Source organism: Herpailurus yagouaroundi, unplaced genomic scaffold (assembly GCF_014898765.1).
Source record: "Herpailurus yagouaroundi ecotype Mexico unplaced genomic scaffold, PumYag 196, whole genome shotgun sequence".
NCBI classification, from domain to species: domain Eukaryota; kingdom Metazoa; phylum Chordata; class Mammalia; order Carnivora; family Felidae; genus Herpailurus; species Herpailurus yagouaroundi.
In genome coordinates, this window is record NW_024412427.1 from 8,772,409 (window position 1) to 8,795,831 (window position 23,423).

A 23,423-nucleotide genomic window follows, 5' to 3' on the forward strand; every position below is an offset into this window, starting at 1 on the left:
TGTCAGTGGTCTGGGAGGCTCAAACCTGCCTTGGGTAGCTGCCTGGGTTGGGGGCTGGCCCCACGAAGGTCCCCACAGCTTCCGACACCAACCTCCGCCCAGACTTGGAAGTCATCTATCTGGCTGAGTAGATTTACTACATCTAGCACCTTCCCTGGGGGCCTGGTCCTTATCAGATGGACAGGAAGAAGGAAAGGAAGCAAGGGAATTACACACGTCCCCTGCCCCACCCCTCATCTTCCCACATGCGGCCAGAGGAAAAGCACTGAACCAGCAAGGGGTCCTCCAGCTGCAATGTTACATCCCATTCACTAGCTGTGTGACATCAGACAACTGACCTCGCCTCTCTGAGCCTCAGAATCCTCTTCTTGGGACCCTAAGCCTTGAGCCGGCCAAGCCGGCATGTGATCAGGAGTAAGGCAGCCTCAACCTGGGAAGAATTCTGGTTTGGACACTTATATTTAACTCACTGGGACCATCGAGACTGGTCAGATAGGCACTTTGGGGACTGCAGACAAGCCAGGGCACCCTGAGGCCTGGGCACATGCCCAGTGGGGAGAGGGCAGGGTGAGGCCAGGACAGTTGTATGAGGAGGGCAGGAAGGTGTCCCCTGCCCTGTGGTAGAAAGTGGAACTGGAGTGAGGGCTCCCCCAAAGAAGCTGCTGGAATCTGGGTGGGAGGAAGGGGCAGTTCAGGGGACGACCCAGACTCACACCCAGAAGGGCCCCGACTCCTAGAGACTCAGACACCAGGGCTGAGGGCTTGGGCCAGTCAGACCTCAGACCCCACTGGGCTTCCTCGGACCCAGGGCCACACAGCACACAGGGTTCTGGGCCCCGGGGGCCATGTGGTCTGAAGGTCCAGGAGCAGCGTCTCCAGACCCTGCTGCTGTGAGGCCCCCGACCCGGCAAGCCCCGGCCAAACCCTGTCAAGAGCCAGGCTTGCCCTAAAGCTCTCCCCATCCTGACACCCAGCCCAGCAAGTCCCTCATTCTTACAGGCCCAGGGGGGGAAGGGCCGGAGGAGTGAACAATCGTGGGCACTGAGCAATAACGGGAGAAGGACACGTGAGGTTGTCCCTGGGCGGCTATGAGACCTGAACACCTCCAATTTAGGTGGCCCATCTGTCACCAACCCCCTTATCCCTCCCCTTGCTCTAGTACCAGCCCCGACTCCACCGCCACCCGACTTCTTAGGCAAAGGGGTGGCCGGGCGTCGCGATGCGGGAAGGGTTCCTGGTGCCCCGCCTCCAGTCACAGCGCCTCACTGCCATCCAAGGACAGGCCTGGCCCGACACCCCCAAGCCTATGTTGGAAGGCAGGAGGAAGGGAGGGGAGGGGCCAGACAAAGGAAAGGGTGAGGGCCGCCCTCTGGCTGGAGGTGAAAGAGGCAGAACCAAAGTTTCCAGAGCCTTCCTTGCCACCACACCTCGGCTCAAGCTGTGGCCCCAGCCTGAGGTGCCCTTCCCATCACTGGTTGAGATTCTCCCTGGTACTTCAAAGCCACCAACCTGATGCGTCCTCCCCTGCGCGGGCCCTTCCCTCCTCCTGGCTCGCCTGCACCCTACTGAGTCCTCCTGCAAGGGCCGTGGGTGGGAGGGCCTGCCCCCCCACCCCCACCCCTCTGCCACCACTAGCTGTGTGACCTGGGGCAACTCACTCCGCCTCTCGGGGCCTCAGGTTCCTCAAGTGCAAAATAAAGCCAAGAAGAGTTTCTACTTCCCAGGGCTGCGGTTGACGGTGACGTGTAAATAAAACGACGCCACTTAAAGCGCTCCCACGAGACCAGGCTCGCACACAGAGCACGGTGAACCATGGCTGTTTGATTACTGCTGGTTCAGCTTGCTCAGTGACACCAGCAAGGCACCCCCGCCATGCCGAGCAACAGTGATGTGGGGACCCACGAAGGCGGCAGACCTGCGAGCAGGTCTGGTCTGGGGGAGGCAGAGGCAAACAGCTGGAGCCACACGGGGACTGGGGCGCACTAGGACTCTGACACGCAAGGGGGGGAAAGGTTGGGAGAGGCCCCTCCACCCCCAGGGAGAGCGGCGCGAGGAGGGGAGAGTGCCGCTGCCCGAGCTCTGATCCTGGTTTTGCTCCCCGGTAGCTGTGTGACCTTGGTCAAGAGCCTTCACGTCTCTGAGCCTCAGTTTCCTCATTTGCAAAAGGGAGACAGCCCCTCCCCCGTCACTACGGCCCCGGCAGGATTGCATGGAGGAGTAAATACAAGGACATGGGTAAGAACGCCTGGCACAGCACCTGGCCCCTCTTTTCCCTCGTGCCTCACAGAGAAGGCAGTCCTGAGCTGGATCTTGGAGGGCAAATAGGAGTTTGCCAGGCAGAGATGGGAGAAAGGTGTTTCAGGCAGAGGGAACAGCATGCACAAGGGTAGGGAGGCATGAACAGGCACGACACCCCTGGAGATGGTGATGTCCAACCTCCCTAGCCGGGCCTTTGAGGCCGCTCAGGGACCAATTCTACTCTATCTTCCAGCACCTTCTTGCCTTCCCACAGCCCTGAGGGCGTCCAGCCCCGCACCCTCCTGTCAGCCGCCCCTCTGAGAGGGATTGCCTCCCGGCCACTTCCAACTGCTACACAGTATCACTGTTCTTCCTCGGAGGACCTGCCTGAAGCTTCCAGTCCCCGTGGTCACCACCAGAGGGGAGCACACTGCAGGGACCAAATGCCCGAGCGGACCCTGGCCCTGCCCTCTGCCTGTCACTTGGCCTGGACTGGAGTTGCGCCCCGCCCCCTGCCCCGCCCCTGGCTCCAGGAAGGCCCCTTCTCCACCCAGGCCTCACCGGGCCGGCACTGGACCCTGCATGCAGCCGGCACTCAGTGTGGGCTGACCGGTCAGGATGGAGGGCGGGCAGGTTAGCAAGAAGGTGGGTGGGGAGGAGGCAGGACGGTGAGTGAGAGCGGGATGGTAGGACCCTCCCCAGTCTCGGCCCAGGGTTAAGGTCAGGACCTGGTCACACCGGTTGGGGGTAGGGCATAAGCTGGGAAAGCTGGACGGGGACAGCCAAGGGAGCCAGAGACCACAGGCAGGGACATGCAGAGGAAGCACATGCAGACAGCAGCCCCGCCCCCCTCCACCAGCGAAGCGCCCCCCACCCAGCCCGCCACCTACGAAGTGAGTACACACCTGACGTCCACCTTCCTCCTAAGGGCCAGCGAGAGAGAAGCAGAGAGAGGGAGAGCTGAGGGAGGGCTGGAGGGAGCAAGCATGAGCCAGGAATCGGGGTGGGGGGTTCCACTGAGGATGGGGGCACAGCAGGCCCCGTCGAGGGCAGGAGCGCAGCAGGTGCTGAGCTCTGCCCCGCCCTTTGTCGGCAGTGCCTGAAGGAGCAACCTCCTGTCCCCCTGTGAAGCTCCCCACCCCTCACCCCTGGGCATATGGCCCAAAACCTGCGCCCACCCCCGGTGTACTCCTGACAGGGAAAGGAGAGCAGGAAAAAGGAGAAGAACGCCCCCCACCTCATGGTTACAGCCCCTCCGACCCCTCACTAGTTCATTCCCCACCTGCTCCTGCTCCTGTTCCCCTGCCCACAGGGGCCCCAGAGCCAGCTTGGCCCTAGGATGCCCCCCTCCAAGGCTGGGACCTCTGGAGGTGAACCAGACATCCATACCCCATCCCACCGTCTCATCCCATGCCCAGTCATAACCCTCTCACACTGAGTGCCCGGTACAGGTCCCCTGCCTTTCCCTATTTGGGCCTCTCCCCGTGCAGCTAGACATTCTGGCTCAGCCGGCTGCCCCAGGCCCTCCAGCCCCAGGTCCCTCAAGAGGGCACCTCTGGGGGTCCAGCCTCCAGCTTTAGGCCCTGTTTTCTGCAGTCCTGGGTCGTGCCCTGATCATATGCTCTCTGTGAGGTCTGGGGCGCTGTGCTCTAAGGAGTTACTGAGCCCAGATCCCTGCCCTGGGAGCCCTCCCAGAGCCCTGACCACTACCTGTCTCCTCTCCCATAGCCCCAGGACGGCTCCCTGGACCTCGGCTGGCCTTGACACTAGCCATGCCTGCTGCCCATCGCACTGCCCCTGGCTCTGGGGCGCTCAGAAGTGGCTCTGGCCCAAGACCAGGTCCCAGGGATAGGGCCCCAAGGGATGATGGGGAAGGGGGTCACTCACGTGTTGTTGACAATCTGGAGCCGCTCCCCTTTCTTGAAGGACAGGTCAGTCTCTGTCCGAGACTCATAGTCATAGAGGGCCACAAAGGTGGTCACTCCACCTGCAGAGAGGGGTGGGACGTGTCAGAACGGCCAGGGCCACAGCCTGAAAGAGGGGTGAACAGTAGGGCCCTGGGCGGGATGGAGGTTGGTTTCCCACAACCATCTGGGCCCAGCCCGGAGACGCGGTCACCTTTAGAGGGGGGTGGGCCTGCAGCGTGTCCACTGCGTGCGTGCGTCTGGGAGCCCCTGCGAGGGTGTGTAGGAGGCACGTGCGTCTCTCCACATATGAATGTGCCCACCGGGCTCTAGGTGATTCTGAGGGCTGGCTTCTGTCCAGTGCCCATCTTCCCTGTAGCCCCAGAGGCCCCCAAAGCAGACATCTTTGTGTTGTTCCCAGAGCCTGGCACACAGTAGGTGCTCAGGAAGCAACCGTGGGTAAATGAACCAGTGAATGAGGGAAACTGCACCCGGCTGGGCTGCTCGGCTTCTCTCTGTGTGACTCTTGGTGCTTCTATGTGTCTGGGGAGATCTCAGCTCCAGGTGGTGTCCCCTCATTAGAGGTCCTCTCTGTCCCCCGTTTGAACCACAACCTTCACCCCGCACATCCCCCCAAGAGCCCCTGTCTACCCTTTTTGTTCCTTCAGAGCGGCACCACCTTCTAACACCCTACCCAGTTTACATGCCTTGTTCCGTTCTTCTCCTCCATCGGGGTTTGTCTCTTCTACATACCATTGTGTCCCCAGCCCCAGAAGAGCCCAGCACACAGGAGGGACACCAAAAATGAACGGGCCCTTTTGTGGGTCTGTCTCACTTGGGCAGGTGTCCACGGCATCCGTGAGTGTCCCTGCGTGTCCTCACTGCGTGTCTGTGCATTTGTGCGTCTGTGAGCCTGTGGGTATCTGTGATGACGCTCCTAGCCCAGCACGTGTGTGTTTCCCGTGTGTGTCTTTGAGGGGCTTCGGACTGCGTGTGTGTGTGTGTCTTAATCCGGGATGCTGAGGTTATTTGTGTATGTGTGTTTCCATTTGTGTGCATCTATGTTAGGTGTGTGTCTGCGCACGTCCACGTGTCCCTGCGTGTGTCTTTATGTGCACGGTATCTTCAAGTATCTCTGATGGTGTCTCTAACTCAGCCTGTTTAAGTGTCTGCACAGATCTCCTGGAGTGAGTTGCTGGCTGCGTGTGGCTCTGAGTATGTCAAGGTAAGAATGCAAGTATTTATGTGAATGTCTTGTGTGTGTGCGTGTGTGTGTGTCTGGGACCATATGGGCATCTCTCTCTTAAGCATCGCTTGCCTGGAGCTGCCATACCCCAAAAAGGCCAGCAGAGGGCGCAGGGGTGCATCTCGGCATTGGGCTGGGCGCCTGAGGACCAGAGCTCCCTTTGTCCCTCCTAACCTGCTCTTGCCCCCTCTGCCACCCAAGACCTCCTGTCCTGACCCATCTCTGGGCCCACCAGAGTCAAAAACAAAGCCTCAGACCTGGTCCCTGTACTGTCCTGGGCAAACAGCCCCCTGGCTCTCTGGCCTCAGTTCCCGCCTATAGTCCCACATCTCTAGACCCCTTTATACTCTGCATTGGATTCACCCTCAAAGGCAATGGGATGTGTACCACACTTTCCGGTTTTTAAAGCCCTTCCCCACCCACAGCCTCCAGGAAACTCCCTACAGTCCCCAAACCCGAGAAACCCACAGCCTCTACCCCGACGGTGAGAGGCCCGGCCAGCAGGCACCCACCCTCCCAGGCCCACTGACCCGCCAGCGGCCCCGCCCTCTGCGGGGAGGTGACTGTGTCCGAGGAGTTGAAGCCCCCGAACAGCTTGGGCTCAGCAGCGGCAGAGGGGAAGGCCGTACTGGGGCCTCGGTGGCCATCAGCGGAGGCTGGCTTGCTGGGTGTCTGTGAGGTGGGGAAGGCACCCCCACCACCACCGTGGGTGTTCTCAGCAGGCTCCAGGCTGCGGCGCCGTTGGCTGGCATCCTTGGGCTTGCTCTTGTTGCTGCCCATGGTCCTGGCTGGGGATGAGAAAGCACCCTGGAGGTGAAGGGCTCTGGGGGCAGGCAGGGCTGCTGGGCCTAGGCCCTTTAGACAGCATCTACCCTCACCCATCCTACAGATGAGGAAACTGAGGCCCAAAGAAGGGTACTAGCCTCTTTGGGTAAGTTAGACTTTCAGAGCCTCAGTTTCTAAATCTGTAAAATGGGAATGATGACAAAACCCATAAACGGCTTCCTTGGTATGAGGCCAAGCAGCGAAGAAATGACTTATAATCAGAAGCCCTAACCTCCCCACCTTCCCCTGAGTCAGTTTCTGTCTGTCATGGGCAGGGACAATCTGAGTCATGTCTATATCCGAGGCACACAGCACATAGGAGAGGGCTCACCGAGGGTCTGCTGAGCAAATACATGACTAACTAAAATTGTCTAACAGCAGACAGGAAGGTGCTAAGATATACAACCAAGGCAGAGATATAGCAGGAGGCTGGAAGGAGAGATGTCTGGGAGCTCAACCCAGCCACAGGGACTTTGCACACATGCTGTTTCCTCTGCCTGGATGCTCTTCCCTGACCACTTCACCAGAATAACTCAGGCCTGCTTCAGTCCTCAGCTTAAAAGTCACCCACCTTGGGAAGTTTTCTCTAAATCCTTTCTGGCCTAAGTCCTCCTGGCTTTTGTACCTCTCCTTGATAACATGGTATCCAGAAAAAAAAACAAGTTGAAAACTTCCCAATGATGCCCACAGCCCCGCCACCCTCTTTTGCCTCCTACCTCCCAACACACAGATCCTGGCCGGCCTCAGCTCCCAGTGAGCCTGGTCTTCCCACCCATCGTGCCCACGCCCCCCTCCTCCCTCACCTTGGCAGCCCTGGTGGGTCACCGCCTCACCTGGTGGAAGGCAGGGGCTGTCCCAGAGGATCTGGGAAGCAGCCTGAGGTCTCAGCACGAACACCAGGTGTGGAGTCAGGGGGCTCGGACGAGAGGCTCTGCTCCACTTCTCCCCGCTATGTGACCCTAAGCAACTCACTTCCCCTCTTTGGGCCTCAGCGTCTTCATCTGCAAAACAGGGATAAAGCAGACTTTTCAGGGCTGTTGTGAGGACACGATTAGAAAGAGAAATCACCACGGCTCTGGCTCTTGCGTCACAATTTATCAGGCTCTGACTGAAAGTTCCAACGTTAAGGGCTTCCCAGACCTGAAACAGCCTTTGGCCTTCCCAAAGCATCTTATGAGCACGAGCAGGGCAGGGTTTGGCACGGTGGTTAAGGATGGGCTCTGGAGCCAGACTCCCCAGACTCAGATCCTACCTTTGCCCCTAATCCGCCGTGTGACCTCAGGCAAGTGACTTAACCTCTCTGGGCCCTGTTTCTTCATCTGGAAACAATGGGGTCATCCAGCTCCGTGGCAACCGAATGCTCCTGCCGGGGACATAGCAGGTCACCCTGCCACCACCCTGCCACATCAGCTCTTACCGACATCGTGGGATTCTGGACACACCGACAAGGTGGGTTCTGAATATTCTCCAGGGAATGCGGCAGTCCCTGCAATCAGTCCAGAATTTCCTCTGGGAACCCACGGATGGGGAAAAGTGCTCTTGACTGGCCGAGGCCTTAGGCAAGACGGCTGGCCCTGAGCAAGCCCAGCTCTGAACGCTCTCCTCCCTGTGTGAACCTCGGCCAGCTCCTGCACCCCCTGGGCCTCGGGCTGACTGGCCACACGAGGTGGGCGTGGCCTGCCTGCTCCCGGGGGACATCCAGATCAGAGAATGTGAGGCTGGGGAGGCCCTGAGGAGATCTGCTCAATAGCCCAAGGGATCACCTGGGCCTCCTGAGGGACAGGCCAACAGGCCTGGGGACAAAGAAGACCAATTTCTATGGCAACCCAGTCCACTTCGGTCACATCAGCACTCACAGAGCTGGTGTCCCGTGGGCCCCACTGACCCAGTTACCCACAGCCCGGGCTTGCTGGAGGCCGGGCCCCGCCCACTGCACTCCCTACCCAATGGCTCCCTGATATAGCGTTCACAGCGCTGACTGAGCAGCAGGGGCTATGCTAGTCTACAGAGGGACACAGAGATGACCTGGCCAGGCCTGTGTCAGAGGACGTTTGTTTGTGGGACTTTCAGGGGAAATAAAAATTATAAAAATATATTTTTTAAATATAATTATTATTTTTTTTTTAAATAGAGCACTTTCTAGGAGCCTGAACTTTCTTCAGAATGAACTAAACGGTGAAGGGTGAGCCCCCTGTCCCTGGAGGTAATCAAGGACAGGAGAAAGAGTAATTGGTCAATGTGCTGTGGAGAAAGAGGGAGAGCCAGGCCTGGACCAGGGCCAGCACTCTCCTAGCACCAAAAAAATGCACGTGCCCTCTTGGGAGGGTACAAGGAGAAGAAAAGACAGCTCCTGGTCCCAATCTCTTATACTGACCAAGACCACTCCTCCCAGGGCAGGAGAAAAAGTACAAGAGGGCCTTCAAAACCAGCTACGGTGGCCTGGCCTCTGCTTGCAATGTTTGTTGGTTTGTGGAGTTTCTGTTCTATTTGTTTTGTTGGTCTTTGTGGTTAAATCTGATTATACAAGTAACACGTGTTTGTGGACAGGCAGGCGTGTGGAGGTTAAGAGCTAGAGTACTAGAGTGTTTGAATCCCAGCCCTACCATCCCAGCATGGGACCGGGGCCTCAGTCTCCTCCTCTGGGAGTCAGGAAGTAAAACGGTGCCCACATGACAGGGCTCTTGAGAGAGTCAGCGAGGAAAGCACATAGCGCATGCTCAGCACAGAGCGGCACTTTGCCAGCCTTGCCCCTAGAACACAATCGCCTGGGCGTGACACTGTGTTTCCTTCAGGCATCATGGGAATGTATGACTGTAAACAAAATTGGGCTCCATCTAGTGCCCTTGTCTAAGCTCCCTGCGGGCAGGACTGGGTCATATCCAACTGCACCTGCCCCGTGGCCAGGACAGACCTGGTACCTACTAATTGTTCTGGAAATATGTGCAGAACAGACAAAAGACTAAATGAGCATAGACATGGTTTGCATCCTGCTTTGTTCCTGTCACGTCATGTTGTGGAGACCAAGTGTCATTCCCGGATATTCAAACACTCCCAGGGCCTGGACCTTAGGCCCTGCTCCAAGCAGTTTGCAAATATTCATTCATGAAATCCTCATGATAATCTAGAAGGCAGATACTAATAGTTTTCCTATTTTACCGAGGAAGAAACTGAGGCACAGAGAGATTGAGGAACTTATCTGAGGTCACACGGCGAGGGGGAAAGGGGACAGGGAACCACACTGGACAGGCAGGAATCAGGGGCTTGCTCATGGGGTCTACTGGGGGTACTCGTGGCCCTACCTCCTTGCCCTCGGGACCTCTCTCACGTGGAATAGTCAGATGCCCTCGGTGGATGGGGCACGAGCAGATAAGGCAGCTCCCTTCCCAGAGAAAGCCAGAGGTTTCTGGCTTCAACAAAGCAGAATGTGCTCAAGGAAGGACAGGCACTTTTAGGGTGGGGTCTAGTCCCCTGCAGGGCTGCTGCCGGGGGCTATGTGACCTCGGGGGACACCACCCTCCCAGACCCCCGGGGCTCCTTTCTTGAGGCAGGATGCTGTCTCAGGGCCTTTTGGTTCTGGGGCCCAAACGCCAAGTCACCATGAGTTGCCCATTCGAGAGGAGCCAACCCCACATCTCTTCCGCCACTGGCACACTCTGAGATACAGATAGACCCTTGTGGGGCCAAGGGGAAGTGGGGAGGCCTCCGTACTGGGGGGTGCCTGAGGTTCCCAGAGGAAGGAGGCCCCTTTCCTCTGGGGAGCCACTCCTAACCTCAGCGTCCTGACCACAGTCTCCAGACTGAGGGCTTGTGCACGGGAGGTGCCGGGAAGCAGGCCTGCAATGCTTGCCCCTTTCCGCCCCAGCCCTTCATGCCCCAGGGGCCCTGGGCTGACTTGGCGTCTCCCCTCAAGGCTGTAGCCCCAGTCCCGTGTCACCTGTCACCGTCTCCGCTCTGGCTCTCCCACCTCCCCAAATCTTCCTCAAATGTATGCCTCCCCCAACCCTCTCTCCATTCCCTCAGCCAGGCACCCGTCTGCCTGGGCCTGGATGCAGGAGTCTGGCCCTCCGGGCACCCTCCTCCCTGTAGCCAGAGGCGTCCCTGTAAACCGCACAGAGAGCGGGGGGGCCTCCTCTGCTTAGCACTCTCCGTGGAAAACCGGAAATGACCTACGTGCTCGGGAGAGAGGGGCTGGATAAAGAAACGATGGTCTGTTCATGGAGTGGACAGCCGTGCAGCTGATCAAACAGAACGAGAGCTCAGTGTGGCCTGAGGAGATGCGCTGTGAAGAGAGGAAGCTGCCAGCGCAGAACGTCCTCTGGGCCTCTCGCGACCTCAGTTTCCACAATTGGAAAATGAGGACAATAATGCTACCGAAGTCGTGGGGTTAGTGGGAAGAGTAAATGAGCCTGTGCTCACCACGCACACATAGCACACGTATGTGCAATGATTTCTGTGAAGGAAACTAGCATGTGCGTAAGTGTGTCTATGAGAGCACGTGCTATAGAGCTGTAGAGAAAGTTCTGGAAGGATTCCAAATTCTTCACAGTGTTTCGTCCAAAAGATGTGGGATGGGGAGGGGAAAATCCCTTTTTTACTGTACGTATCTGCTGTATCACTTGACATTTAGAAATTACCTTGTCAAAAACTGTCTTTTAATGAGACTTTAAAAAAACAACAACACTGAAGAGTTTCCCACCACTCCCCTCTGGATGAAGCCGAATCCCCTCTCCCATGGCCCCCCTGCTGGAGGGCACCACACTCTCCCCCCTCGCCCCTCCCCAGGCACACAGATGTTTACAACATCCAGAAGAGGCTGGGGAATAAACTGTGGTCCGGTCACGGCATACCCACCCCTTCATTCCCTACTCTGAAGAGCGTCACCTCCGCTACTGTCAGGGCAAAAGGAGGCCAGGGGATTAGGAGTTGAGAATGAGGAATCCGGTCAGGCCTGGGTTCAAATCCTGCCTCTACTACTTACTAGCTACATCTTCTTGGGCAAGTCACATCGCCCCTCAGTTTCTTTAAAATGGGGATAATAATAAGCCTAACATCTGAGATTTAAAGAGAGAGCCCATATGCCAGGCGCAGAATAAATGCTCAACAAACAGCACCCGATGTTGTTCGCTGTCGTTGTTATCATTACCGGGGGTGAGAGGAACAATGCGAGAGGAGGCGGCAGTCAGGTGGCCAGGCCTTGAATGCCACACACAGCGCTGGGACCTTTACAGGCAGCGGATGCCCCGTCGTCCTGACAGCACAATGAAGTAGGGGCTCCAACGGTGCCCACTTGACAGGCAGAACCAAGGTTCAAAGAAGCTAAACCTTGCCCGAGGCCGTGCAGCAAGTGAGGGCACCGGGGTTGGCGTGCTCGAGGTCCAGGAGAGTGACATACGGCGTGCTGTGCGGGCAGCCCTCACCGCCCCAGGCGCACCTACCACTCCACCACCTCTGCCTCCCTGACACAGAGGCAACACAGGGGTCAGAGGCCAACCTCTGATATCATCGCCCATAACTCTGGATGCTCCTGGGAAGCGGAAGCATCACAAAAATATAAGCCTGGAGCCAGAGCGCCAGGTTCAGATGCCGCCTTGCCGCGTCCTAGTCATGCAGCCTCAAGGGGGCCTCAGTCTACCCCTTCTCAAAAATGGGAATCCGCACAACTGTTCCCACACAGCTAGCCTCGTTGTGAGAAAACATGAGGTAATACTTAATAGTGCCTCGCAGATAGGAAGTGCTCAATAAACACCAGTTATCATCATCATTACTGCGGAAACCTTTTTTAGATCCTTGCCGTCTTTTGTAATCACTCCTCCAATGAGGCAAAGGCTTCCCAGATTCCTACTACGTGCCAAGCTCTGTGCACAGCCCTAGAGGGATTGTCTGGCGGAGTTCCTTAGGAGCCCAGGCCTAGAAAAGCCACTTCACGGGGAAAGAGCCCAGAAAAGACAAGTGTGTCCACGAGTTAACCTTGCTCTGAGATCCTTGCCAATCCAATGAGCTAAGAACAAGAAATGGAAGTAATAAAGGGGAATTAGAAAAGAGAAGACAAGTATCATCATTTGCAGATGTTACCCGAGAAGATCTGGGAAATCCAAGAGAATCTGCTGCAAAACCACTAAACAAAAAGCAAATTCAGTGGAAGGAAATTAAAAGCTAATACCTCCAAATCCACAATGTATCTATATACCAACAGCGATCAGAAAATAAAATCAGGGTGCCTGGGTGGCTCAGTTGTTAGGCATCCAACTCTTGATCTCGGCTCAGGTCATGAACTCACAGTTTGTGAGATCGAGCCCCACATCGGGCTGTGTGCTGACAGCTCAGAGCCTGGAGCCTGCTTCGGATTCTGTGTCTCCCTCTCTCTCTGCCCCTCCCTAGCTTGCACTCTCTCTCTGTCTCTCTCAAAAATAAATAAACACTAAAAAAAAATTTTTTTTTTAAACTGTATGATATCAGCACAAAAACAAACAAATCAATGGAACAGAATAGAGGGTCCAAAAATTGTTCCCAAACATACAGGGATTTAACACATAACAAAGGTGGCATTTCATGCCCGTATAAAAAAAGGTAGATTATTTTTAAGATAGAGCTGAGATCAATGACCTGCCGTCAGGAAACAAATTAAAGTCAGATTTCGAACCTACTCCATATGCCTATAAATCCCAGATCAATCAGATTTAAACCACTCAAAATAAAACCATGAATCTCTCAAACGGAAAGCAGAGAATAAATTTTCTAATCTCAGAACGAGAAAAACATTTCTTAACATGGCACAAAACCTAAAAATCACTTTTTTAAGTTTATTTATTTATTTTGAGAGAGAGAGAGAGAGAGACAGCACAAGTCGGAGACAGGCAGAGAGAGACAGAAGGAGGGAGGGAGGGAAGGAGGGAGAGAGAGAGAGAGAGAGAGAGAGAGAGAGAGAGAGAGAGAATGAATTCCAAGCAGGCTCTGCACCACTGACACAAAGCCTGATACGGGGCTTTAACTCACAAACCATGAGATCATGACCGGAGCCAAGATCAAGAGTCGGCCGCTCAACAAACTGAACGACCCAGAGACCCCAAACCTAAAAGTCATTTTTAAAATGATAAATCTATCAGGGCACCTGGGTGGCTCAGTAGGTTAAGCATCTGACTTCACCTCAGGTCAGGACGTCACAAGTTCATGGGTTCGAGCCCTATGCCGGGTTCTGTGCTGACAGCTCAGAGCCTGGAGCCTGCTTCAGATTCAGTGTCTCCCTCTCTCTCTGCCCCTCCCCCGCTTACGTGTGCTCTCACGCTCTCTCTCTCAAAAACAAGTAAACATCAAAAAAAATGATAAATCTATCTACATAAAAACCTACAATGTCTGCATGGCTCAATAAATATCATAAACAAATTCAAAAGGCAAATAACACACTAAGAAAAATATTTGTTAACTCATATGATAGACAAGGGTTTACCCCTTAATACATAATGAGCTCCCACAAAATAAGAAAAATAACCACAGATAGTTTACAGCAAGCCAAACAGCTCTTCAACATATGACAAGATGTTCAGCCTCATTTATAAAAGAAATGTAAATCAGGGACGCCTGTGTGGCTCAGTCAGTTGAGCATCTGACTCTTGATTTCAGCTCAGGTCATGATCTCATGCTTTGTGGGTTTGAGCCCCATGTCAGACTCCACACTGTCAGCACAGAGCCTGCCTGGGATTCTCTGTCTTCCTCTCTCTCTGCTCCTCCCCTGCTCACACTCTAAATCTTTCTCTCTCTCTCTCTCTCTCTCTCTCTCAAAATAAACAAATAAACTTTTTAAAAAATATATACTAATGCAAATTAAAACTACACAAGCTCCTGACCACAGCAGAATATACATTCTTCTCAAGTGCACAGAACATTCTCTGGGACAGACCATATTCTAAGCCTCAATGAATTTAAACAGAGTGAAATCATACAAACTACATTTCCATTCACAATAGAATGAATTAAGAAATCAGTAACAGAAATTACAAATATGTAAAAATTAATACCTTCCTCAGTAACCAATGAGTCAAAGAAATCATCCAAACAATAGAAAATACTTTGAGGTGAATAAACATGATGACACCACATATCAAAATGTATGGGATGCAATAAAGTAGAACTTGAAGGGAGATTTGTAAGTATAAATACCTATATTAAAAAAGAAGAAAAAAATAAATGAAAAAGAGGAAAGGGATGTCTGGGTGGCTCAGAGAGTTGAGCATCCAATTCTTGATTTTGGCTCAGGTCATGATCCCAGGGTCATGGGATCAAGCCCCACATCAGCATGGAGCCTATTTAAGACTCTCTCTCTCTCTCTCTCTCTCTCTCTCTCTCTCCCTTTGCCCCTCTCTCCTGCTTGTGTTCTTTCTCTCTCTCTCTCTCTCTCAAATTAAAAAAAAAAAAAAGAAAATCTCAAGCCAATAACCTAACCTTCCACCTTAACACAACAGAAAAGAAAAGCAAACCCTAAAGCAAGTAAAAGAAAGGAAATAAAGATTAGGACAGAAATTAATGGCATAGAAAATAAAAACAACAGAGAAAATCAACAAAACCAAAAGTTGGTTCTTTGAAAAGATTGACAAAATTGACAAACCTTTAGCTAGACTGAACAAGAAAATCAGAGAGAAGACTCAAATGACTAAAAACAGGAATGAAAGAGAGGATAATACCACAGACCTTATAGAAATAAAGCAAGGTTATAAGGGGAAGCTATGAATAGTGCTATTCCAACAAATAACATAACTTGGATGAAATTGACAAACTCCTTAAAAAAAACTAAAACTAATAAATAGAAAATTGGAATAAAGCTAAAACTAGGAAAAACAGATTAAATTAGTAATTTAAAAACTTCTCACAAATACAGACCCAGACCCAGTTGGCTTCACTGGTGAATTCTATCAAACATTTAAAGAAGAATTAATACCAAGGATTCACTAGGAACACCACCCAACTCATTCTATGAAGCCAATATTACCCTAATACCAAAACCAGACAAAGACATCATTAAAAACCAAAAAAGGAGAAATCTACAGACTGCTATATCTTATGAATATAAGATACAAAAATCTTTAATAAAATACTAGCAAACTGGATTTGACAACATATAAAAAGAATTATACATCATGACCAAGTGAGATTTACTCCAAGAATACGAGACTGGTTCAACTTCCTGAAAATCGACTAATACCATACCAATAGAATAAAGGACAAAAACCACACCATAACCTCAATAGATGCAGAAAAGGCATTTGACAAAATCCAATACCCTTTCATGACAAAAACCTCAACAAATTCCCTGGAAGGGAATCTGATAAAGGGCACCTATGAAAAATTCATATTCAACATCATACTTAATGGTGTTGAGTACTGATCCGGAATGAGATAAGGATGTCCACTCTTACAACTTCTCTTTAACATTGCACTGGAAGTTCCAGCCAGGGCAGTCGAGAAGAAGATGAAATAAAAGGCATCCAGATTGGAAAGGAAAAAATAAAGCTCACCCTGTTTGCAGATGATATGATCTTGTATACAGAAATTCCCTAAGGATTCCACTAAAAAATGATCAGAATTAATAAACAAATTCACCAAGGTTGCAAAGTACAAGATCAATATATAAAAAATAAATTCTATTTCTATACGCTAATGAACAGTCCAAAAAGAAAATTAAGAAAACAATTTACAATATCAAAAGAATATTTAGGAATAAGAGTAGCCGAAGAAGTGTAAAATTAAAAAATTATTGAAAGAAATTAAAGAAAATCTAAATAAATGGAAAGACATCCCATGTTCACGGATTGGAAGACTAAACATTGCTAAAATGGTAATATTCCCCAAATTGATCTACAGAGTCAACATAATCCCTATCAAAATCCCTGCTATCTTCTTTGCAAAAATTGACAAATTGGTCCTAAAATTCATATGGAAAGTCAAGGGACCCAGAATAGCCAAAACAATCTTGAAAAAGAAAAACAAAGCTTGAGGGCTCATTCATTTCAATTTCAGAGCTTGTGGAAAAGCTCCAGTAATCAAGACACCACGGGGCCCCTGGCTGGCTTACTCAGTACAACATGGGACTCTTGATCTCAGGATGGTGAGTTCAAGCCCCACAGTGGAGGTAGAGATTACTTAAAAAAAAAAAAAACTTTTTTTTTTTTTCTAAAAAGACACCATGGTACTGGCATAAGGACAGATGTATACATCAATGGGACTGAATTGAGGGACGGAAATAAACCTTCACATTTACAGTCAAAGGAGTTTGGACAAGCATATGCCAACACCACACAATGGAGATAAAACAGTCTTTTCAACAAATGTTACAGGAAAAACTGGATAGACACATGCAAAAGAAGGAAACTGGACACCTTCCTCAGACCCTACACTAAAAATCAATTCAAAATGGATCACGAGGGGAGCCTGGGTGGCTCAGTTAGTTAAATGCCAGACTTCAGCTCAGGTGATAATCTCATGGTTCATGGGTTTGAGCCCTGTGTTGGGCTCTTGCAAGCTCAGAGCGTGGAGCCTGCTTCGGATTCTTTGTCTCCCTCTCTCTCTGCCCCTACCCACCCCCCACCCCCCAACATCTCAAAAATAAATAAACATTAAAAATTTTTTTTAATTAAAAAAATTAAAAATGGATTGCAAACCTAAATATGAAAGGTAAAACTGAAAAAATTCTTATAAGAAAATATAGGTATAAATTTTATGACCTTGGTTTCTTAGATATGACACCCAGGGCAGAAGCAACAAAAGAAAAAATGGATAAACTGGACATCATCAAAATTTAAAACATTTGTGTCCAAAAGACACCATCAAGGAGATAAAAAGAATTCACAGAATGGGAAAAAATATTTGCAAACCATATAGATGATAAGAGATCTGCATCTAGAATATATAGAGAACTTCTATAACTCAACAACAAAAAGACAAACAACGCAATTAAAAAATGGGCAAAGGATTTGAACGGATATTTCTCCAAAGAAGATCTACAAATGGCCAATAACTGCATGAAAAGATGCTCAATATCATTAATCATTAAGGACATGCAAATCAAAACTACAATGGGCCACCACTTCAAACCCATTAGGAAGGCCATAATTAAAAAGACAGACAACAGCAAGCTTTTGGCAAGGATGTGAAGAAATTAGAAACCTCACACACTGCTGCTAAGACTGTGCAATGGTGTCGCTGTTTTGGAAGACAGCCTGGCATTTCCTCAAAAGGTTAAATACAGAGTTACCATATGATCCAGAAGGTCTGCTCTTAGGTATATACCCAAAGAAAAGAAAACATTCACATGAAAACGTGTACATGAATATTCATAACAGCATTATTCATAATAGCCAAAAAGTGGGAACAACCATATGTCCATCAGTTGATGAATGGACCAAAAAAATAAAAACGTGGTACTGTATCCAGACAATGGAGTATTATTTGGCAAGAAAACGGAATGAAGTCCTGATAACATGTTATAACATGGAGGAATCTTGAAGACATGATGCTAAGTGAAAGAAGCCAGACATAAAAGACCATGTATTGTATGATTCCATTTATATAAAAGGTCTAGACTAGGCAAATCTATAGAAACAGGAAGATTTGTTGTTGTCTGGGGCTAGGGGAGAAATGTTTGAGGAGAGTGGGGAGTGACTAATGGGCACACAGTTTCTTTCTGGGGTAATAAAAATGTTCTAGGGGCACCTGGGTGGCTCAGTCAGTTAAGGGTCTAATTCTTGGTTTCAGTTCAGATCATGATCTCACACTTCATGAGTTTGAGCCCTGTGTCGGGCCCTGCACTGCCAGTGCAGAGCCTGCTTGGGATCCTCTCTCTCTCTCTCTCTCTCTCTCTCTCTCTCTCTCTCTCTCTCTCAAAAATGAATAAATAAACTTTAAAACAAGAAAAAAGAAAAAAGTTCTAAAATTCATTGTGGTAATAGTTACACAACTCTGTGAATATACTAAAAGCCATTAAACTGTACATTTTAAATGGGTGAATTGTTTGGTCTGTGAATTATATCTCAATAAAGCTGTGATATTAAAAAAAAAAAAAAAAAGCAAACAAACACTAGCAGAGGCCACTGTTCAACTGTCGGATTGGCCAAGACCCTGAAATTCTATAGCAACCCGCACTGGTGGGGGGGGGTCAGAGGGTGTGGTGTGAGGGTGCATGATCATAACCTCTGGCAATCTCCATCAAAATTGCAACCCCACATGCTCCCCGACCCTGCAGTTTGGGATTAATCCTAGAGGAACCCTCGCACATGAATATGAAGTGTATGATGGAGGATATTCATTGCAGAACTGTCTATAATAAGCAAAAGGCTGGAAACAACCAAAATACTCTTTACCCTTTGTACTGTTTGAATTATTTTTTGCTGTGTGTGTGTTAATGGTTTTCCTTTTGTTTTTAAGAAAAAACACAGTCTTACCTGGTTTCAAATCCTGGTGCGCTCTCTCTCATAGCTGGGAAAGTCACTTCACTTCTCTGAGCTTCTGTGATCTGCAAAGGGAGGGATAATAATAATGTCTACCTTCAAGGTTGTTGTGGAGGATGAAATAAGACAACCCTTGTGCAAGGCTCCCCCCTGTGTCTGGTGCCTCGTCCTTGTTGTTTATGAATACGTTACTATGTACACGAGTTGGATGATAACAGGTCTCCATCCACATCTCTGAGCAGAGAGCCTCAGACCAAGTGTGCAGAGCACCAGCAACCCTCTCTGACTGGGAGAAGCCGGGAGAGGCAGCATCTGAGAAGGGACTTCAAGGATGAGGAATTCTACAAGCAGAGATGACTAGGGCCGGTGTTCCTGGCAAAGGGAGCCATTCACACAAAGACCTGGAAATAGGAGAGCCCTGGGTATTCACTCAATCGTCGTGCATTGGTTGGCTTCTTCAACAAAGCTTAGCTGAGCACCTGCTATGCGCCAGGCACTGAAGAGTGAAAGACAAAAGCCAAGTAGCTAGACCAGCCAAAGGAGGAATTATAGAGAGTACAGTGATGGGGACAAGAAGGGGCTGAGGCAGAGCCTCACCCGCATCCAACTGCTCAAGAGAACGGACCAAGAAAAGAAGGCTCAGAGAGGGATAGGGACTGCCCAAGATCACACAGCACATTCTCAACTTCTGAAAAGAGCCTCTCAGCTCTGCCCTCTCACTCGTCCCACGGGCCCGAAGAAGAAAATGCCCGCGGGGCCCTCCTGACGTGCACTCATCAGAAGGGAGACACAGTGCCATCCAAACTGGGGGCCCCACAAAAAAGGAGGGACAATTGATTCTCCAATGCTAACAACAGCTTGTTAATGGGCAGAGAGACTCCTGTACGTCTCGGGCACCAGGCTAAGTAGGACACCACATGCATGAGTCCAGATGAACCTACTACGGCCCTGTACGGTCAGCTCCGTTTTGCAGAGGAGAAAACTGAGGCACAGAGAGGTCAAGTTGCTTGCCTAAGGTCACAGCGCTCATAAGAGACAGCATCAGCAAGTAGACTTGAACTGTCTAGGCTCTGCAGCCTCCTGTCCCAGGGCCCACCCCCCCCCAAGGGAGCCACCAGCAGGGCCTAGATCAGCAGTCACAACCCCCCTCAGAAGGGCAAGGGGAGAGCTCTTCTCAGCCAGTCCAGGAGTGTCTCCTGATAACAGTGGCCCAATCAGGGGCAGGATGAATGGGTGGGTGGTGGAGGCTGTGTCAGGAACGTGTTGGCAGGGAGGAGGGTGGAGGCCGGGGGGGGGGGGGGGGGAAACAGCCCGCTGGCAGCCATCAGTCCTGCCTCTGGAAGGAGGGGACCAGAAAGGCCCCAGCAGGCACCTGCCTGACCCAAGTGGGCTACAGCATCATGGTTAGGGGGGGCCTGCTGCAGCCCATGGGAGGACTCTGGGTAAATTGACCGAAGACTCCCTCAGTACCATGGAGATGCCACGGTCACCCCCAGGTAGTCGCACAGGCAAGTGAGCTAACCACTCAGAGCCCTGAGCACACAGGCCATGCTTAATAAACGGGGCCCTTCCTATTAGGAACATGACTGTTTCCCTCTCTGGTTCTCACCAGGCCCCATCTATGCAGGGACAGTCCGTCCCCTCTTTTAGAGGAGGGGACAGAGGAAGGCTCAGAGAAGCCAAGTCAGGGCCCAGGACACCATCCAAGACAAAAGAGGGCCAGCTGGGGATCCTGGCTCTCCTGGCCCTGGGCTGTTGTCAGCCCCTCTCTCCAAGGCCACTGGTCCCAGCTGGACTCTTGCAGGTAAGTCCACATAACGGGGACTAAAGCAGGGCTCCCTGGCCAGTCATTTTCCATAAGGGGAAATGGAAGCCAGGACAGGGAGAGTGGCTGACCTAAGGCCACACAGCCCAAGGACCACTTACAGAGTGAACAACTGACCCCTCTGAGGCTCCAAGGCTGGGTCCCCAACTGATGCCCCCTCCCTCCTCACAACAGCCCCATAGGGCAAGTGCCACAAGCACTGGCCTGTCCCCAGAGGAGGAAGCTGAGGCCGGGGCAGCACGGCGAGGATGCCAGTCCAACGCTCCCATTTCACAGATGGGAGCTGAATTCCTCTCCTGTCTCCCCTACGCACCACCCCCCCTCCACTAGAACAGAAGCTCCCTCCAACCCCCAGGCTGGGATCTTCACCTGATTCCTTTTTCCCTTCACACTCTCAAAGCAATTACCTGTCACACTGGGGTGTTTTTCTACAAGTGGTTTCAGAACATGGAAAGGACCCTGGCTTCAGAGTGGGGGAATATGAACAATGACAGTAGCAACAGCTAGTATTTACTTAGGACCTACTATGTGTCATTCTTAACTGAAGCACAGACAGATTAAATGATGTGACTAAAATCTCACCTCTTAGCAGCCGATTGGCAAGTCCCTTCCTCTCTGAGCTTCTCCCTAAAGGGAAGGACCCAAGGAAGGAACCTATGGCGGGGGTTTTCTTGGTCGGGTCTAGGGCCACCTCGGCTCCCTCTCCAGAACTCCATGCCACCAGCTGCTCCAGTGCAGGCTGGCAGGGTGGAATGGGGCATGCTGATGGCCACACGCTTCCCCCTCACATCCTCCCACCTAGGGTTCCCGCTACCCCTTCAAATGCTCCCAAGAGCCCTGAAGTGAGCCATGGCCACACTCATGTCACACATGAGAACATAAAGTCTCCAGGAAGTTGCCCAGCCAGGAAATGGAGACCCAGGTGCCAACCCAGATCTGAGTGATACCAAAGCCCATTCTCTCTCCACTGGACCAATAAGGAGGCAGGCAAGGGAAGGGCAGTCTAGGAGGTTGGCACAGCATGTGCAAAGGCCTTGAGGCAGGAAGGTCAGATGTGCAGGGGGTTATTGAGTGGGAGGTCTGAACTGTGTGGGTCCCAGCTTAACCGGGCCACTGCTGGTCTTTGGCCCAGGCCCGAGGAGGTCTGAAGGAGGCCCCGAGAGGATCTATCCAGCAATCTAGATCAGAAGGTCCTGAAACACTGAGAGGCCATGAAGGTTTTCTCAGGCCCCTGACGGTGTAGAGAAGGGCAAAGTAAGGTTACTGAGCCTTCATCCCACAGTAACCCTGGCAAAGCACAGTCATCTCGAACTCTAGAGGGCTAGAGGGGCAAGAGGGGGCCTAAACCATGGTGGACTTCCCAGAGGAGGGGACATCTCAGCTGAGGTCTGAAGGCTGGGCAGTGTGTGAAAAGAGGGAGGGGAAGTATGATCCAGGCAGAAGGGACTGCTTGGGAAGGACCGAAGGAGTGTAAGATCAGTGTAAACCATGTAGCCTCAGTCTCCCCAACAGCAAAATGGGGGGAAAGACAAGCACACAGTGGGTAGCTGCATCTTTCCCACGCCCACTTCCCACCATCCCCCTCCACCAAGGCCTGAGAGGGAGGTCACTGGAAGGGGGCTACTGGTCCTCCTGCCCATTGGAGCCTCCCGGAGCCGGTGAGGGCGGCGGGCTTAGAAGGTCTCACCCACCCTATACCCTACTGTAGCCTCTACCCCAGAGTCGAGGCCAAGCGGCCTTTGCCAGCAGGTGGGCAGGCTCACAGGCCAGAGGGTCACAGCCCTGGTGTCAGGGAGGCTTTGTGAGACATCCCCATTCACAGACCAAGAGCTGAGGCTCTGGAGGGGCACCCGGCCCCAGGTCATACGGCGAGGCGGGGCCGGCCCCTGGATGAGGGTGTGGGCACTGGGACTGAAGAGAAGATTCTCAAGGCACCAGGCCCAATACAGGCAGGTCTCAGGGACCCACAGCCAGGTACCACCTGGCTGAGAGCGGAAGGCCTCCATCAGAATCACCGTGTGACCTCAGGCAAGTCACACCCCCACCTCGGGGCTCAGTATCTGCACCCGAACAGAGACCCTGGCATGCCAAGGATTCCTTAGCAGATACCATTCCCGATCCCAACCTTCCATCCCCACCCCACCCCACCGCCACCCCATGCCACTGAGATAACAAGCCTCTCCGAGGTCATCTCTCCCTGGGCTCCCAGCTGCCCCACCCCCACTGGCTGATGGGTGATGGCTGATGGGCTTGCGGGGACAACCGCCAGCCAGCAGCCTCTGCCCACTGCCTTCAGGGGCTCACAGTGTTCGCTGTTCCCTGCCAGCAGCCCTGCCTCTCTGCTCCGGGAACACACAGTGCCCCCCTCCTCCCCACCCACACCCATGCAGGAACTCCCTCCAGGGACACTGGTGGGCAGGAGCACCTGGTGGCCTGGCCCTGCCACACGGTCAGCCCTGAGTTCCACCCCCCTCCTCCAATCTCCAAGCCCACACACAGGTGGCCTGTCCCCGATGTGTGACCTCAGGAAGTCCAGTCCTCCATTTACTTATGCCCGACATGATGCCTCTGGCAGACCTCCGAGGGAGGGAGCATCTGAGCCTGAGGCTGGGGACAGTAGTCAGCAAGATGGCTTCAAAGCTCCTACCTGCTGCTCACAGGATCGAGGCCTGCTGCGTTCTTTCCTCCCTACCCCCCGACCCTCCCTTTAACTTGTAATCACCCCCTAGCCTTCAGACTTTGCACATGCTGTCACCTCCCCAAAGCTATACCACCTGCCTCCCTTGAGACTTCACAAACTCCAGTGCAAGGAGGGAGGGAGGGAGGGAAAAAGGGAGGAAGAGCTGAAGGAAGGGAGGGAGGAAGGGAAGGATGAATGGGTCCTACCCAGGGCCCCATATGATGAAGATGTACAGGCCTCGGCCCTGGGTCTGTCGAGTCCCACAGCCTAT

At 52.0% G+C, this 23,423-nt stretch overlaps 1 protein-coding gene across 3 annotated transcripts in view; it reads right to left on the reverse strand.

Moving 5' to 3' along the window:
- The window catches only part of SRC (SRC proto-oncogene, non-receptor tyrosine kinase), a 50,948-nt gene that overhangs the window by 14,400 nt on the left and 13,125 nt on the right, over positions 1 to 23,423 (reverse strand). For 2 of the 3 annotated variants that reach the window (XM_040447097.1, XM_040447098.1), the window contains exons 2-6: positions 18,642 to 18,712; positions 7,017 to 7,214; positions 5,919 to 6,176; positions 4,126 to 4,225; positions 3,144 to 3,161 (exon numbers count right to left, since the gene is read on the reverse strand). In XM_040447097.1, coding sequence (XP_040303031.1) covers positions 3,144 to 3,161; positions 4,126 to 4,225; positions 5,919 to 6,168 — 368 coding nt within the window. In that variant the 5' untranslated portion in view covers positions 6,169 to 6,176; positions 7,017 to 7,214; positions 18,642 to 18,712. The remainder of the gene's footprint in view (positions 1 to 3,143; positions 3,162 to 4,125; positions 4,226 to 5,918; positions 6,177 to 7,016; positions 7,215 to 18,641; positions 18,713 to 23,423) is intronic. The other variant, XM_040447099.1, reaches the window with a different exon arrangement.